Source organism: Doryrhamphus excisus, linkage group LG7 (genome assembly GCF_037039965.1).
Source record: "Doryrhamphus excisus strain RoL-2023G ecotype Guam linkage group LG7, RoL_Dexc_Guam_v1.1, whole genome shotgun sequence".
Lineage (NCBI taxonomy): Eukaryota > Metazoa > Chordata > Actinopteri > Syngnathiformes > Syngnathidae > Doryrhamphus > Doryrhamphus excisus.
The window spans coordinates 7042625-7057799 of NC_136363.1; the positions used below are offsets into that span (position 1 = coordinate 7042625).

The window sequence follows — 15175 nt, forward strand, 5'->3', positions numbered from 1 at the left end:
TACATTCATTCATTCATTTTCTATCGCTTATCCTCACAAGGGTCGTGGGTGCTGGAGCCTATCCCAGCTGTCTTCGGGCGAGAGGCGGTGTACACCCTGGACTGGTCGCCAGCCAATCACAGGGCACATATAAACAAACAACCATTCACACTCACATTCATACCTATGGACAATTTGGAGTGGCCAATTAACCTAGCATGTTTTTGGAATGTGGGAGGAAACCGGAGTACCTGGAGAAAACCCACACATGCACGGGGAGAACATGCAAACTCCACACAGAGATGGCCGAGAGTGGAATCGAACTCGGGTCTCCTAGCTGTGAGGCATTTGCGCTAACCACTCCAAAGCCGTGCAGCCGACTTATTAACAGTAGATATTAAATCTATACTGCTGCAGAAGCTGTACACTGACTACTCTAATGATTGATAAGTGTATTTGGCTTCCTGTGTAAATTGGTGCTGTAAGAGTCCTATTGGTAACGTAGTGGTTCATGTAAAGCTGCTGCTTTTTCAATTTACAGCGACATCAATTACTGAGTCTTTTTTAAAATTTAAATCTCTTTAGTTTTTTTCCCATCTTGCCATCTGGCCAACAGGTGAACAGTCACCCCGGACAGGCTCCGCCTCGAAACCCCTGCATTTGCTGCTGCCTCATGATGAGAAATATGAGACACACAGAGTCTTGAGGTTGGTGGGGGGAGATGAGAGGAGTACCGCACATCTGGAGGAATCTGCCGGACTCAGATATGCCGTTAGAAAGTCAAAATGGCTGATTTTTACAGCAAAGATGAACAACTGCAAGTATTTATCTGGTATTTCCAGGCACTATCTGCCTAAAGGTGTCCTTTAGGAGAGGTCAAACTAGTTTGTGAAAAAAGCCACTCAGCTTCAACCAGATGTTGACAGAATTAGTATCAGGTATCTAAAACTATAAGTCCCGACCCACAGGGCTCCTTCAGATGCTTTAGTCGAGTGTTGAAACATCACACACTGATGATGTGGAGCTTCAGTCTCAGTTCTTTTTTTTTTTTCCCTCCCCGCTGCTTGAAGCTATCATGAGAATGTAACTGTGCATGGAGTGGGAGCTCGGCCATCTTTAAAACACGTTTCATCTCTACCCGCCCCTCCTTGCTTGCTGCTTCTTTTCTCTCTGTACATCTTCGTCCTTTCTTTGACTGAGGGAAGTAGCGAGGTGAATCTGGGAGTGTTCAATGGTTGCACAGAGGGGGTTGGGAGTGGAAGAGTCCATACAGGAAAGCAGCGAAAGTGAAGTGTCTCTTATAGGCCTCATTTACCAGGTCAATGTTTGTGCATATTTGAATATATACAGCATATATTCATGTATGTACATATAATATTGTGTGAATCAGAACTTGGTGTTCCTAGTGAGGGGATGGCAAGTCTGGTCATGTGGAGATGTCAGCTGTATAGTGAGAGAGCTGCAGTATATGTTGTATGTTTTATTTCATATACATTCCATTATAATGGGCTTTTCCTGTTGAGTGTTTCGTGGATCAAAAACATTGTAAAATTGTTTTTAAAATATATTTCATAACCAAAAACAAAGAGTTGGAATACTGACTAGTATGTCTGCAAAAAAGTAAACATTTAGAAAAGCTACAATACACTTAAAATCCAAAAGCCATTGCGCACCTTGGGTACATTTTACGCGCGGACGCGCAGCCAAAAGCGCGCCGAGTTGACCGCCCGGTCTCCCTGCGCCGCTCAGCTCAAAAGAAGAGCAAGACGTGGGCCTTCCTCTCCTTTTTAAGCCTCGACGCTGTCCACGTCCTCAAAAAGAATGGATCTAATTAAATCGATGCACTCGTCATCACGGCTCAAGTTTTGCCAAACGGTCTCTAGTGGTGGTGGTGGTGGTGCAGAGGAGGCTGGGAGATGCAGGACCACATGACTGACTGCGAGCGAGAGAGGGATGGGAGTCAGATTGGGTTTCTCCTCTCTCATTGGCCGGTGGGCCGACTTTTGACACGCAGACCCGGGACCCTCCTGCCATATAAATAAGCCCGATAGAACTTTATTATTCTAGCATCACGGCTGCAGGCTTCTGCTCAGTTTGGAGTTACTAGCGTCACCTCAACTGTATGCCTGCTTGAAGGTGGTTTAAAAACAGGGGCACAGCAGCACAAGGAGTCTGCATGTCTGCGTAGACATGCTCAGCTTTGTGGATACCCGGATTCTGTTGCTGCTTGCAGTAACTTCATACCTAGCAACATGTCAATGTAAGTTTCATTATCTGATCTTTTCTCTCATGGATATTTACACCCACGCTGCTTGAGGATCTTTTTTTTTGGCTTTGGTTTGGAACTTACATCAACATGAAGACAGCTCAAATCTTGCTGATATTTAAAAAAACTCGACGGAATGAGTTCATGCAGAGGAATCTTCTCTTTTTTTCCACGGATACAATAATTATCATAGGAGAAGTTGCACTCCTGAAAAAAACAGAAAGTTGTTATTGAGTGAGACATCGAAAGTAGTTGTCTAAGATTCATTTTAGTGCGATTAGATTTGTAGTTTTGGAAGAATTCAGAGATGAAAAGATTTGGGGCGTTGTACTTATTGTTCCATGCAGACATTCAGGGATGAAGATTTAGTATAGGAAAACTGCATGGGGTCCCCCTGGTGGTCACTAGTGCAAACTACAACTTGGAACCAAATTGATTTATTCATGTTTGATGTAAATTCAAGTAGAAATAGCACTAATATTATATTGTATTTTTTTTAATTTATCATGCAATTATTTGGGGGTTAGATTTGACTTTGTATAAATTAGAAGTTTAAATGTAATTATTGAAGGTTTAATGTAATTATGTAGAGAATATGCATGAGATGTGCGGTTGTAATGTAAACGTAGCACGTGTTTTAACGTTGAAATGCCTGAAACACTTTACATAAACAGCCTCAAGTCACCTAGTGGGTCCATTGGCGCCACCTTGTGGTGTATATAGGACACGACGCTTTCGAGTTCAGGGGGAGGTCCTGCCCAGCCAATACCCAACCAGAACCAGCTGGTCCGCATTCAGAGATGCAGAGATAGTAGCACTGTGAGATAAGACATAAAAACAATCGTCATTAAACAATTTTTAAACAATTTGAAGAACTAATTTGACTTACTTTTCACCCAAATGGAATTCATTGGCATAATATTCCACATGTATCTAATTCCTACCTGCAAATGCTGTAGTCCTAATGTCGTTTGCAGGCTGACTATACATGTCTAAAGGAGATGGACTGTATACATGCTGAGGCCTGTTCACAGCCTAATTCCAGCCTGGAATGCTTTGATTTACATTGTTGTTGAAGACATTTTAAAGTAAGCTATGATGAAGATCTGGTGCACATTTCTAGTAAATAAAGCTCCGCACATAACCTTGCAGTTCTGCTATCTGGTAATACAATGTATAAATAGATGTAAATGATATAAAATGACATTGTTGCTCTTAAGTTGCTTGTGTTCTAATGGAATATTCCCTTTTCTCTCCCCCACCCTGCTTTTCTCCCTCTGCCTCCTCTTCACCTGTCCATCACCACAGACTCGGTTAGTACATGCATGCATGCAATCATGAACACCACATGACTTACCTTGTCTTGCAACTAAATTCCCAAACGAAGGACACCTCTCGTACTGGTCCTCTTTTGAGCAATATCGACTTCAGCCAAACTTGTGCCCCCCTCGCCGAAATGAGTGTGTCTGGGTGAGGGTCCGATTGGCTAAAGACTGTCAGTGAAAGCTTAAACCGCCTGTGCTGAGGCGCCCGCTGGGGCCTGCATGGCACAAAGGATCCTTTCTAAGGGCAGCCAATACACTTCAGGATAATATCTCATTCCAGACCAGCAACTGAAGCTTGATTTCGATAGCGAAGTCAAAGCTGTACCTGACGATGGCACATTTCAACTCACAATTGAGATTGCCCAAACTATAATGGCGGAATACATGTTTGCAACTTCATCTGCATTAGTAGACTCTTGAAGTGACTTATGTGGACTATGATGCTCTAACTGCTGCTCCATCTACATGACATTTAGATGTTCAGTTATTGTATAGCCACACATGCACCTCATGCTTTTGCAAAGCAGACTTAAGGAGTGAAGAAATACATAACACTTACATGTATTTATCTTCTTTCCTTATTTAGGGCAGCATGAAGGTGAGCACATAATGTTGTTCTTATGTGTGCTTTAACACCACCAGCATGGCACATCACAGCAATAGCTTTAGCCTAGACGAGGTCAGAGGGCAATATTTTGTCGTGTCACGTCACTCGGCAATGTGTCCTAACTTGCTTGTCCTGCGTCTTGTAAGGTCAAGTTTGTTTACATGCACATTTGATATACATGCTGTGCGTCTATAGTGTGCTTTATTCAGTTCTATTTGGGCTACGTAAGCAAGGAAAGGAGAGGCCCGCTTTGAAGCAGTTAGGCGGCGAGACATCTGGTGTGTATTTTAAGCTGACTGACTGTGTTTTCCTACTGCAGGGCCCCCGAGGAGACAAAGGACCTCGAGGTGACAGGGTGAGTTCAAGTGATTCGGATCATTTTGAATATTGTCGAATGTTTTGAGATGTGAAACACAGCACGTAGAGTTAATTAGGTCAAGTCTCATTTTGCGTAGTTTGTGTACTTAATACCTGCAGTTACGCATGTCTGCTTGCTAATCATGGACATGACAGCAACACAAGCATCTCATGGCCACATTTCGCTCTTCTCCAGGGTCCCCAGGGACCTGATGGAAAAGATGGAAAACCCGGACTCCCCGGCCCCCCTGGCCCCCCTGGCCCCCCTGGACTTGGAGGAGTAAGTTTATATATATGTATCATATCATGTATTGACAGCGTGTGATCACCTGTGTAGTTCAAGTTCAAAAGTTCAAAAACACTTTATTTATCCCCGAGGGGCAATTTAAAGGACACAGAGAGTAGCATATGGAATAAAAATGTAGAAAATACATTGCAATTGCAAATTGCAATGTATTAATGCAAACACACAATCTGATCCAAAGGTCAGCCTTGTGTCCTCTTAAATGATTGACATTCATACTGTAGTATTACAAGCCTACACTGTGTCCATAATTGACCCCATTTTTGTTGTTGCAGAACTTTGCTGCTCAGTATGATGGCGTTAAGGCTCCTGATCCCGGCCCCGGACCCATGGTGAGGAGCGCTCAATTTAACCAAAGCTGATTGAATTATTTGAACAAAAATGCTAAACCATTGCTTCTCTTTAGGGTATGATGGGAAACAGAGGCCCACCCGGACCTCCTGGACCCCCTGTAAGTTGGCATTTTCACTCAAATCCCAGTTGTTGCTGTAACTTTAGCATGACTGATTGTTCCATCTTGGATTTGTTGTAACAGGGTTCTCAAGGACACACCGGACACCCTGGTGAGCCCGGAGAGCCTGGACAGACTGTAAGATTTTTTGGTTATATAAAACACTCCACCAAGCAATCCCTAAATGTTTGGTGAATAATATCGATTGTCTGTTGTAGGGCCCCGTTGGTCCTCGTGGCCCCCCAGGACCTCCTGGTAAAGCTGGAGAGGATGTAAGTAAACATTTTGTCAGAATGGCTGCACAGTAAAACTTAAAAGTTCTCTCTCTTGGAATTAAATTGAGTGATTTTTGGCTTTCAGGGTAACAATGGCAGACCTGGCAAGCCTGGAGACAGAGGTACCCCCGGCCCTCAGGTAGGCACCACTCATGCTTGTTTAGGAGGAATAATTAACAACACCTCTCGGTAATAGTGTGTTTTTTTGTAATTACAGGGTGCTCGTGGATTCCCCGGAACCCCTGGACTTCCTGGAATGAAGGGACACAGAGTGAGTGGAAGCTTGCCACATGGATGAATGTTTTTCGATAATAATAGCATATTATAAAATGTCTTCCTTTTTCTTTTGCTTGTTTCAGGGTTACAATGGCTTGGATGGACGCAAGGGAGAGTCTGGTGCCGCTGGTGCCAAGGTAGGAAAGCCATCAATAGGCAATATTCATCCTCCTCTGCTATTGCACATGTATATATTTTACATTGTTTTCTTTTTTCTCATGTAGGGCGAGCCTGGTGCCCATGGAGCTGCTGGAAGACCCGGACTTGTTGTGAGTGTTGCATCCAGCTCCACGGCCATTATATACTAGTGTTATTTCCTCTCACCATCCATGTATCATCCGTGTCTCCCCACATTTAGGGACCTCGTGGTCTGTCTGGTGAGAGAGGCCGTGCCGGCCCTGCTGGCCCTGCCGGTGCTCGTGGTGCTGATGGCAACACTGGACCTGCTGGCGCTGCTGTAAGTAGCTTCCCAGGGTAGAGGCTAATTTGGGGAGTTTACTGTACATTCTGACACTTTATTTACTCTGCGCAGGGACCCGTTGGTTCTGCTGGTGCCCCAGGTTTCCCCGGTGGCCCCGGACCCAAGGTGGGTCTATCTTCACATTCTATACTTTTTTAGGAGTTTAAATCAGTTGTAATTTAAACTACTAGTCTAATGTTGAGCAGTGTTTTATAGGGAACTGGAATGTGTATTGATTGGATGTATGTGCTCATTGACAGGGAGAGGTTGGAGCTGTTGGTGCCTCTGGTCCCTCTGGACCTCAGGGAGCAAGAGGAGAGCCTGGTCCCAATGGTGCTGTTGGCCCCGTTGGACCTGCTGTAAGTGCACTTTTTCATGCGTCATTGTCCGCTATCCATAGCCCTTTAACTATCATTTAAATCATGTATATTCCCTTTTGTGTTTCTCTGAAATAACTCTTTTCATCCTGAAGATGGAAGTGAATAATGTTGCTAGTATTTACACTTTGTTGAATAAACATTATTGATGCTCTTTCCTAGGGTAACCCTGGTGCTAATGGCCTGAATGGAGCCAAGGGAGCTACTGTAAGTCTTCAAATAGGACTTCTTTGATTTTCTGCAAAGTGATACTCAAGAGTCCATCATGGCTGCCGTTTTAGGGTACCCCTGGTGCTGCTGGAGCTCCTGGTTTCCCCGGACCCAGAGGAGGACCTGGACCTCAGGGACCTCAGGGTGCCGCTGGCCCCAGAGGCTTGGCTGTAAGTACACATGCCCAGAAAAAACATTGTGTACTTGGATAGTATTTGTACTGAATGCTTCTGTGTGTCTGCGTCGGTTTTAGGGAGATCCTGGCGTTCAGGGTGTGAAGGGAGATGTTGGTGCCAAGGGAGAGCCTGTAAGATTTACCACATCCGGCTTATGTTTTACCAGTTTTTTTTTCATGTCGTGATTAAATTCATTGTTCTGGATCTGCTGCTTTCCACAGGGTAGCGCTGGACCTCAGGGAGCCCCTGGATCTCAGGGTGAGGAGGGCAAACGCGGACCCACTGGCGAGATCGGTGCTAGTGGCCCTGCTGGTAGCCGTGGATCTAGAGTGAGTGACCATTGGAGTTCAGTATCATTTTTCTTGGATCACCTCTGACAGTGGTCTTGATGGTGTCTCTCCAATAGGGTTCTCCTGGTAGCCGTGGAATGCCTGGTGTTGAGGGAAGAACCGGCCCAATTGTAAGTCGAGCTTCACACGTGGAGTGAAACATGCTCCTCGTTTTTCTGACGTATCTCCTGGTCCGTCCCACCTAGGGCATGCCTGGTGCTCGTGGTTCCACTGGCTCTGCCGGACCTCGGGGACCCCCTGGAGATGCTGGCCGTGGTGGTGAGCCTGGTCCCGCTGGTCTCAGGGTGGGTATTTTGTGGAATTTCTCACGGATATCCCAGCACTCCAAAGTGAAATTGCTATAACATTCAACTTCTACATCTCAACAGGGTCTCCCCGGAAGCCCCGGAAGCTCTGGACCCCCAGGAAAGGAGGGACCTTCTGTGAGTGACAAAAATGCATAATTCAGTCAAATTATGTGTATATTTCATACTAATCACAAGGACTTCCTGTTTCCTTATCTAGGGTCCTGCTGGACAAGATGGCCGCACCGGTCCTCCCGGCCCAACTGGACCTAGAGGCCAGCCCGGAAACATCGGCTTCCCTGGACCCAAGGGACCTTCTGTAAGTAGACGCAATACCAATATACACAATATATAAACATTATATTTATGATATAAAAATCATCTTTCCCTGTTTGTATCTTTTAGGGTGAGCCCGGCAAACCCGGAGAGAAGGGATCTACTGGACCTACTGGACTGAGAGTAAGTCAGTTACATATTCTTACTATATATTATATAAATGATGATTTATTATAAGCAGTTATTGAATTGCGTGATCTCTGTGTGTAGGGTGCCCCTGGCGCTGATGGCAACAATGGCGCCACCGGCCCCATGGGAATTGCTGTAAGTATGCTTGCGGCCATTTAACAGTTTAAAGAAGTCATTTTGATGATAGCAGCTTCGTGGACTTTTAACACGGTGTCCTTAATCGTGGTTCGCTCTTTCTTTGCTACAGGGCGGTCCTGGTGAGAAGGGAGAGCAGGGACCTTCTGGCGCTCCTGGTTTCCAGGTTTGGATCTGTTTTGAGCATTCAGTCTGCATTCACATGTATAGATAAAAATGAGGTTTAATGCGTCAATCAGGTTTAATAGTAACAAATCATTCTCTGTGTTTTTTTTTTTAAGTAATCCTTCCTTTGTGATTACTTCAATGTTAGTTAATTCAATGTAACCTTGTGAAGCATGTTCTAAAAATATACTAAACCATTACCATTAAATGCCACTGAAGTCACTGCTTGACACATTCAGGGTCTGCCTGGTCCCGCTGGTGGCGCTGGAGAGGCTGGCAAGCCCGGAGACAGAGTAAGAAACCATCAGAAACACAAATATTGCAAACACAAAACCACTTTCAAAGCTTACGACGTGTACTAACCAGCATGGTGTGTCCCTAACAGGGTATCCCAGGAGACCAAGGAATCGCTGGACCCGCTGGTGCCAAGGTATGTTAGAGCAGTGATTTTCAACACAAGTGTGCCGTGAGAAATCGTCAGGTGTGCCGTAAGGAATTATTCAATATCACTTTTTTTTATTAATATGTATTAATAATTTTCTGCAAATATTATGTCATTGTTGCGTGTCATTGGTGTAAAGACTAGTAGAGCAATGTAATATTCGTCCGTGTGGCAACACGTAGCTGATGGCCTCCTTCCTCTAATAGACTTAGTGATGCACGTGAGAGGTAGTGGTGACATTTTGTAACACTGTTGGTTAAATTAGTATGCGGATCAAAAGGATCTGCTGTGAGGAGTCCGTAATCAGGAAAAAACTGAAAGAAGCAAATAATGTTGGTTATTGGTGTGCCGCAAAATTTTTCCAACGTAAAAAACGTGCCGTGGCTCAAAAAAGGTTGAAAAACACTGTTAGAGCATCATGATGATAATAACCATAGAGTATCTATTTACACACACACACACAAGACCCCGCGCTGCTAGACTTTCTGCTGACTCTGTGTGTGTGTTCTTACAGGGTGAGCGTGGTAACCCAGGTGCTGCTGGATCTGCTGGACCTCAGGGACCTATTGGAGCCCGTGGACCTGCTGGACCTCCTGGAGCTGATGGTGGCAAGGTAGGATGTTGGTTGTGGTAGACTAGTTTGGTGAAGGGTTGCTGCCAGGCTCGTAGTGCAACTGAGCGAAGGAGACCTGACACTTTAGCTTAAGCAGAGCATAAATATGAAGTTATTGTAGAGGAATCCTCTATTTTAGATTTTTAAAAAATCAACGTTACTTCCAGGGAGAGCCTGGCCCTGTTGGACTTGCTGGTGCCCCTGGACACCAAGGAGCTGGTGGCATGCCCGGAGAGCGTGGAGCTGCTGGTCCCCCCGGAGTCAAGGGAGAGAAGGTCTGCACCCACATAAAGTATTTTCATCCTCTGTGGAATTTCAGTGAAAGATTTGGCTTCAACTATGCTCTTCATCCTTCCACAGGGAGAGGTTGGACACAAAGGACCTGATGGCAATCACGGCAGAGATGGCGCCCGTGTAAGTGCATCTTCCATGCTCAAGCTCCTGGCGCTCCGATTTGTCAAAAAGCAGAGGTTTAACATCTTCTGCCGTCCTGCGTTCTAGGGTCTCCCCGGACCTGGTGGACCCCCTGGACCCACAGGAGCCAACGGTGACAAGGCAAGTGTTTTTGGATCATCACATGATCTCCTCTTAACCCCCGTTAATCAAACAATTATGCTAACAGTCAATTCCAACCAACAAGTAAGCAACAATGAAGGCTATATCTCGAAGAAATAAGAACCAAAAAGTAGCATTCATATCATGTGGTTTTGGTCTGGGCTTGGTATTATAGTAGATGTCCCACCATGTCCCATGTCCCCGCTTCATAGCAGTTGTCATTTGCAGGGTGAGGCTGGATCCTTCGGACCCTCTGGCCCAGCCGGAGTCCGTGGTGCCCCTGTAAGTTGCCATTTTTGTTCATATCAACCTTTGTATTGTTTTCAGCAGTCTCCGTTATTTTGCTGAGGTTGCATCTCTTTTTCTGTACATAGGGCGAGCGTGGAGAGGTCGGACCTGCTGGAGCTCCTGGATTTGCCGGACCCCCTGTAAGCCAGCACACTTACAAGCCATTCCTGTCTGAGCATAACAATCTTACATATGAGTAAACACTGAAATACATCATCAGAAAGTATTGCTAAGCCTGCTTGTCTCTACAGGGCGCTAATGGTCAGACTGGAGCAAGAGGAGAGCGTGGACCTGCTGGAGGAAAGGGAGATGTTGGACCCTCTGGCCCTGCTGGGCCCTCTGGACAATCTGGACCTGCTGTTAGTATACCGTTCATTCTGGGTTTTTTCAATTAAATTCACAAGACGCCAGTATGGATTAAATGTGATTATTTTACCTGCTTTTCAGGGTCCTTCCGGACCTGCTGGACCCCCTGGTGCCCGTGGAGACAACGGTCCCCCTGTGAGTATTAAATAATACAGTATAAGAACACTACTACCAGCTAGCATATATTTCCAAAAGTGGTTTCAGAGAACAGATTGTACAAATGTATACTTATATTCTTTACAATCATCAGATGAACTGAATGACATTTGTGGGTGAGCGCCATCAATGGCTGTCACTCACTCATGCCTGTCGCGCCCACATACACATACACAGTCTCAGAAAAGCTACCGACCATTAGCAGTCATGGCTGAGCAAGTACATTGGAACCCCAGCAGTACCTAACCACGCCAGCACCTTAATAGTGTTCCACTTGGACAATCCTATTACCCAAACAAAGGGTAGTATTTTGTATTCCTGTTAAATGTTTCTGTTACTACCAAGTACTGTCATCTTTCATCGTGCTGTTACAGCCCATTATTAGTCAAAACATATGCATATTTAATTATTATTGACTTAAATGAAGCATAAGAAGAAAAAATGTCTGATTGAACTAAAATACCAATTTTTCTAATGTATTAACTATTATTGTATTGTGAGAGACACACAAGCACCAGACTTGAATTATCTCACAACCGGCACAATAATCTCTAAACACAGTTGCAGGCCTTAACCCACGCCACGCCACACTAAAACTCAACTCTAAACCCCCCCGACATCACTTCCTGTCTGCCACTCACTCTGCTCTTTTAGGCAACACAGCCATAAGCATGACTCTTATTCATGTCTTGTGGCTTGTTTACTCATTATGTTATACACTATTACATAATATGAGTGTAAATGGTACTATAGGGGTGTTATTTTATGTCTCGAGGGCTCTAATAATGTTAAAGCCCCATGTAAACAGGTTTCACTATGAAAATGTTTCATTAATAAATAAGGAACCCTACTAATTCCAGAATCAATGAAGTGCAATAAATGAGGGATTTGTGTATTTGTATCCATGACTACATCTTGTAATATTTACTTTTATATTTCAGGTAAATTCATCTTTTATGGGATTTTCTTTTTAGAGGAATGATTGAGCTTGTGTTTTTTTTCATGTTAGGGTCTGACTGGTTTCCCTGGAGCTGCTGGCAGAGTTGGACCTGCTGGTCCTGCTGTGAGTACATTTTAAATGGCCGACACCAAGCATAAAAAATGATATTCAACATTTGATATTGTCGCCTCTTCCCTTCTCCACTATCAGGGTATTGTTGGCCCCCCTGGCGCTGCCGGTCCCGCTGGTAAGGATGGTCCTCGTGGTCTTCGTGGTGACGTTGGTCCCGCTGGTCCCAGTGGAGAGCAGGGTATGGTCGGACCCCCTGGTGCATCTGGAGAGAAGGGTCCTTCCGGAGAGTCTGGTCCTGCTGTAAGTTGGAGTGCACATGGTCACATGGTCCATCTTCATAATCGTAATTCATGCTGTTTTGGGTTTTGGGTTTAGGGTCCTCCTGGTCCTCCTGGAGCATCTGGACCTCTTGGACTTCAAGGATTTGTTGGTCTTCCTGGAGCTAGAGGAGATCGTGGTACTCCTGGTGGTCCCGGTGCTCTTGTAAGTACTGATTTCTGACTCTAAAACCTTCTTTGGAGCGTCTTTGAGACAAGTCATCAAATGTGTGTTACTTCGTTTTGATCATCGTAGGGAGAGCCTGGTAGAGTTGGACCCGCTGGTCCCGCTGGAGCCCGTGGTGCCCCTGGCAACATTGGCATGCCTGGTATGACCGGACCTCAGGGAGAGGCTGGACGTGAGGTACAGAGTCCGATTCACCTCCATGCTGTTTTGAATAGAACTTGTACAAGGGCTTGGTATTAACGTATATGCTGTCAAATTGACAGGGTAGCCCTGGTAACGATGGACCTCCTGGTCGTCCTGGTATTCCTGGAGTCAAGGTACTGTCCTCTCCAGCACCTGAACATGCATTGTACAGAAAATACATTCTGACCTTCACTTGCCCTCTTCTGATGTTTTTAGGGAGACCGTGGTGACCCTGGTCCCGGTGGTGCCATGGGACTTGCTGGTGCTCCTGGACCTGCTGGCCCAAGTGGAGCTTCTGGAAGACCTGGAAACCGTGGAGATTCTGTATGTTTTGCACAGAGAAGTTTTTCAACGTATTTCCATTAATGACTGATGATTGATGATGTCTTTCTGCATCAACAGGGCCACACTGGCCCCACTGGACCTGCTGGAGCCGCTGGAGCTAGAGGTGCCGCTGTAAGTAGCGCCATAACGCTGTCAAGGGGATTGCGGTATCGGAGTGTCATTCTGGGATGTCTTCAAACATGGTGCGTGCATGTGTTCTAGGGACCCGCTGGTGTCCGTGGTGAGAAGGGAGGGGCTGGAGATAGAGGAGAGAGAGGAATGAAGGGTCTTCGTGGACACCCTGGTCTCCAGGGAATGCCAGGACCTTCTGTGAGTGAAGCATACCTACCACCATCAAACATAATACAGTATTGTATTACTTCATTGTCATTTACAATGACGTATCTCCCTTTAGGGACCTCCTGGTGACACCGGAGCTGCTGGTCCTCATGGACACGCTGGACCTCGTGTAAGTGAAATGCTGATTCTAGTACTTATGTACTGGACTTGTGTATTCTCAGCATAACACATAGTAATAGGTATGGTATCATACTGATAGACATATGTGATAAAAAAAATGTTGATTTCCTTCTTCAGGGCCCCGCCGGACCCCACGGACCCCCTGGTAAGGATGGTAGAGCTGGTGCCCATGGTTCTATTGGCGCTGCTGGTGCTCGTGGAGCCCCAGGACACATCGGACCTGTTGTAAGTATATTTTGGAAAACCAGACAGATGACTTGTTTTACATGAAGGAGATTCATCGCAAAGCCTTATCTTGTCACCATTAGGGTCCCGCTGGACCTCCCGGTCTGCCCGGACCTCCCGGCCCTGCTGGTGGTGGCTATGATCTGTCTGGATACGATGAGTACAGAGCTGATCAGCCCGCCATGAGAGCTAAGGATTACGAGGTTGATGCCACCATCAAGTCCCTGAACACTCAGATCGAGAACCTGCTCACCCCCGAGGGCTCCAGGAAGAACCCTGCCCGCACATGCCGTGACATCAAGCTCGGCCACCCTGAATGGACCAGCGGTACGTTCACAATCTTCCAGAAGTCATGCTCTGTTTTAAATCGTGCAGAGTAACCAATCCACCATCTTCCTGCCCTGTAGGATTCTACTGGATCGACCCCAACCAGGGTTGCATCAATGACGCCATCAAGGTCTTCTGCGACTTCACCACTCGTGAGACTTGCATCCATGCCCACCCTGAGAGCATCGCCAAGAAGAACTGGTACAGAAGCACAGAGAGCATGAAGCACGTCTGGTTCGGAGAGACCATCAATGGTGGCACTGAGGTGAGCAGCACAGACGACACATTCGTGGTGCACCTTTTGACTAATTGTCACTGCAGTTCAGTGTTACAATTGTTACAAGTGTTACATGTGGTGTGTTTTTACAGTTCACCTACAACGACGAGACCCTCAGCCCTCAGAGCATGGCCACCCAGCTGGCCTTCATGCGCCTGCTGTCCAACCAGGCTAGCCAGAACATCACCTACCACTGCAAGAACAGCGTTGCCTACATGGATGCCGAGACCGGCAACCTGAAGAAGGCCGTGGTTCTTGGCGGCTCCAACGACGTGGAGCTGAGGGCCGAGGGCAACAGCCGCTTCACCTTCTCTGTGCTGGAGGACGGTTGCACTGTGAGTAGCGTTCTTTATCGTTATTCTCCGTGCACCCACTTAGCCTTGCTGAACACCATACTGAAACTGGGTCTCTTTTCCTCCTCGCTCACCCCCTCCTCCCCCCTCCTCCTCCCCGCAGAGACACACTGGTGAGTGGAGCAAGACAGTGATTGAGTACAGAACAAATAAACCATCTCGCCTGCCCATCCTCGACATTGCACCTTTGGACATTGGTGGAGCTGATCAGGAGTTTGGTTTGGACATTGGCCCAGTCTGTTTCAAATAAATAGACTCATGATAAATTAACACCCCAAAAGAGAGAAAGAACGAAAAAAAAAGAAATCTCTGCCCTTTCTGTGTTTTTTTTTTTAAATGCTGTTTTCTCACTGCGCATCCACTTGCTTAAGATGGGCAACTATCGGAGAGGACTGAACGGACTGAAAGGAGCGATTGTGCAATGCAAATTAATACAGCAACCCCAAAGGGACGCGGGAAAACACCTTGTTGTGGGACATCATGTCATCCTTTTGTAAAAAATCAAAGAAGTGTAATAAAAACGCTGAAAGTACGCATCACTTTGTGGTCTTTGTATATCTTCCAAAGAGGAGGTTTAAAACCACAATTTCCATGAAAATAAGGTTTAA

At 45.9% G+C, this 15175-nt stretch overlaps 1 protein-coding gene across 1 annotated transcript; it reads left to right on the plus strand.

The window, feature by feature from the left end:
- The first annotated feature begins 2032 nt into the window (after positions 1-2032).
- col1a2 (collagen, type I, alpha 2) lies at positions 2033-15099 on the plus strand. The gene is made up of 50 exons (XM_058047741.2): positions 2033-2239; positions 3890-3891; positions 4497-4532; positions 4731-4814; positions 5114-5170; positions 5245-5289; positions 5374-5427; positions 5508-5561; positions 5650-5703; positions 5782-5835; positions 5924-5977; positions 6065-6109; positions 6199-6297; positions 6373-6426; positions 6561-6659; positions 6840-6884; positions 6959-7057; positions 7141-7194; positions 7285-7392; positions 7470-7523; positions 7599-7697; positions 7782-7835; positions 7918-8016; positions 8103-8156; positions 8244-8297; positions 8410-8463; positions 8702-8755; positions 8848-8892; positions 9419-9517; positions 9685-9792; positions 9878-9931; positions 10019-10072; positions 10301-10354; positions 10447-10500; positions 10612-10719; positions 10808-10861; positions 11892-11945; positions 12033-12194; positions 12270-12377; positions 12468-12575; positions 12662-12715; positions 12798-12905; positions 12984-13037; positions 13128-13235; positions 13321-13374; positions 13503-13610; positions 13694-13937; positions 14018-14202; positions 14307-14549; positions 14671-15099. The coding sequence occupies exons 1-50, from the start codon at positions 2170-2172 to the stop codon at positions 14815-14817; spliced, it is 4056 nt and encodes a 1351-aa protein (XP_057903724.2). The 5' UTR covers positions 2033-2169; the 3' UTR covers positions 14818-15099.
- The last annotated feature ends 76 nt before the right edge of the window (positions 15100-15175 follow it).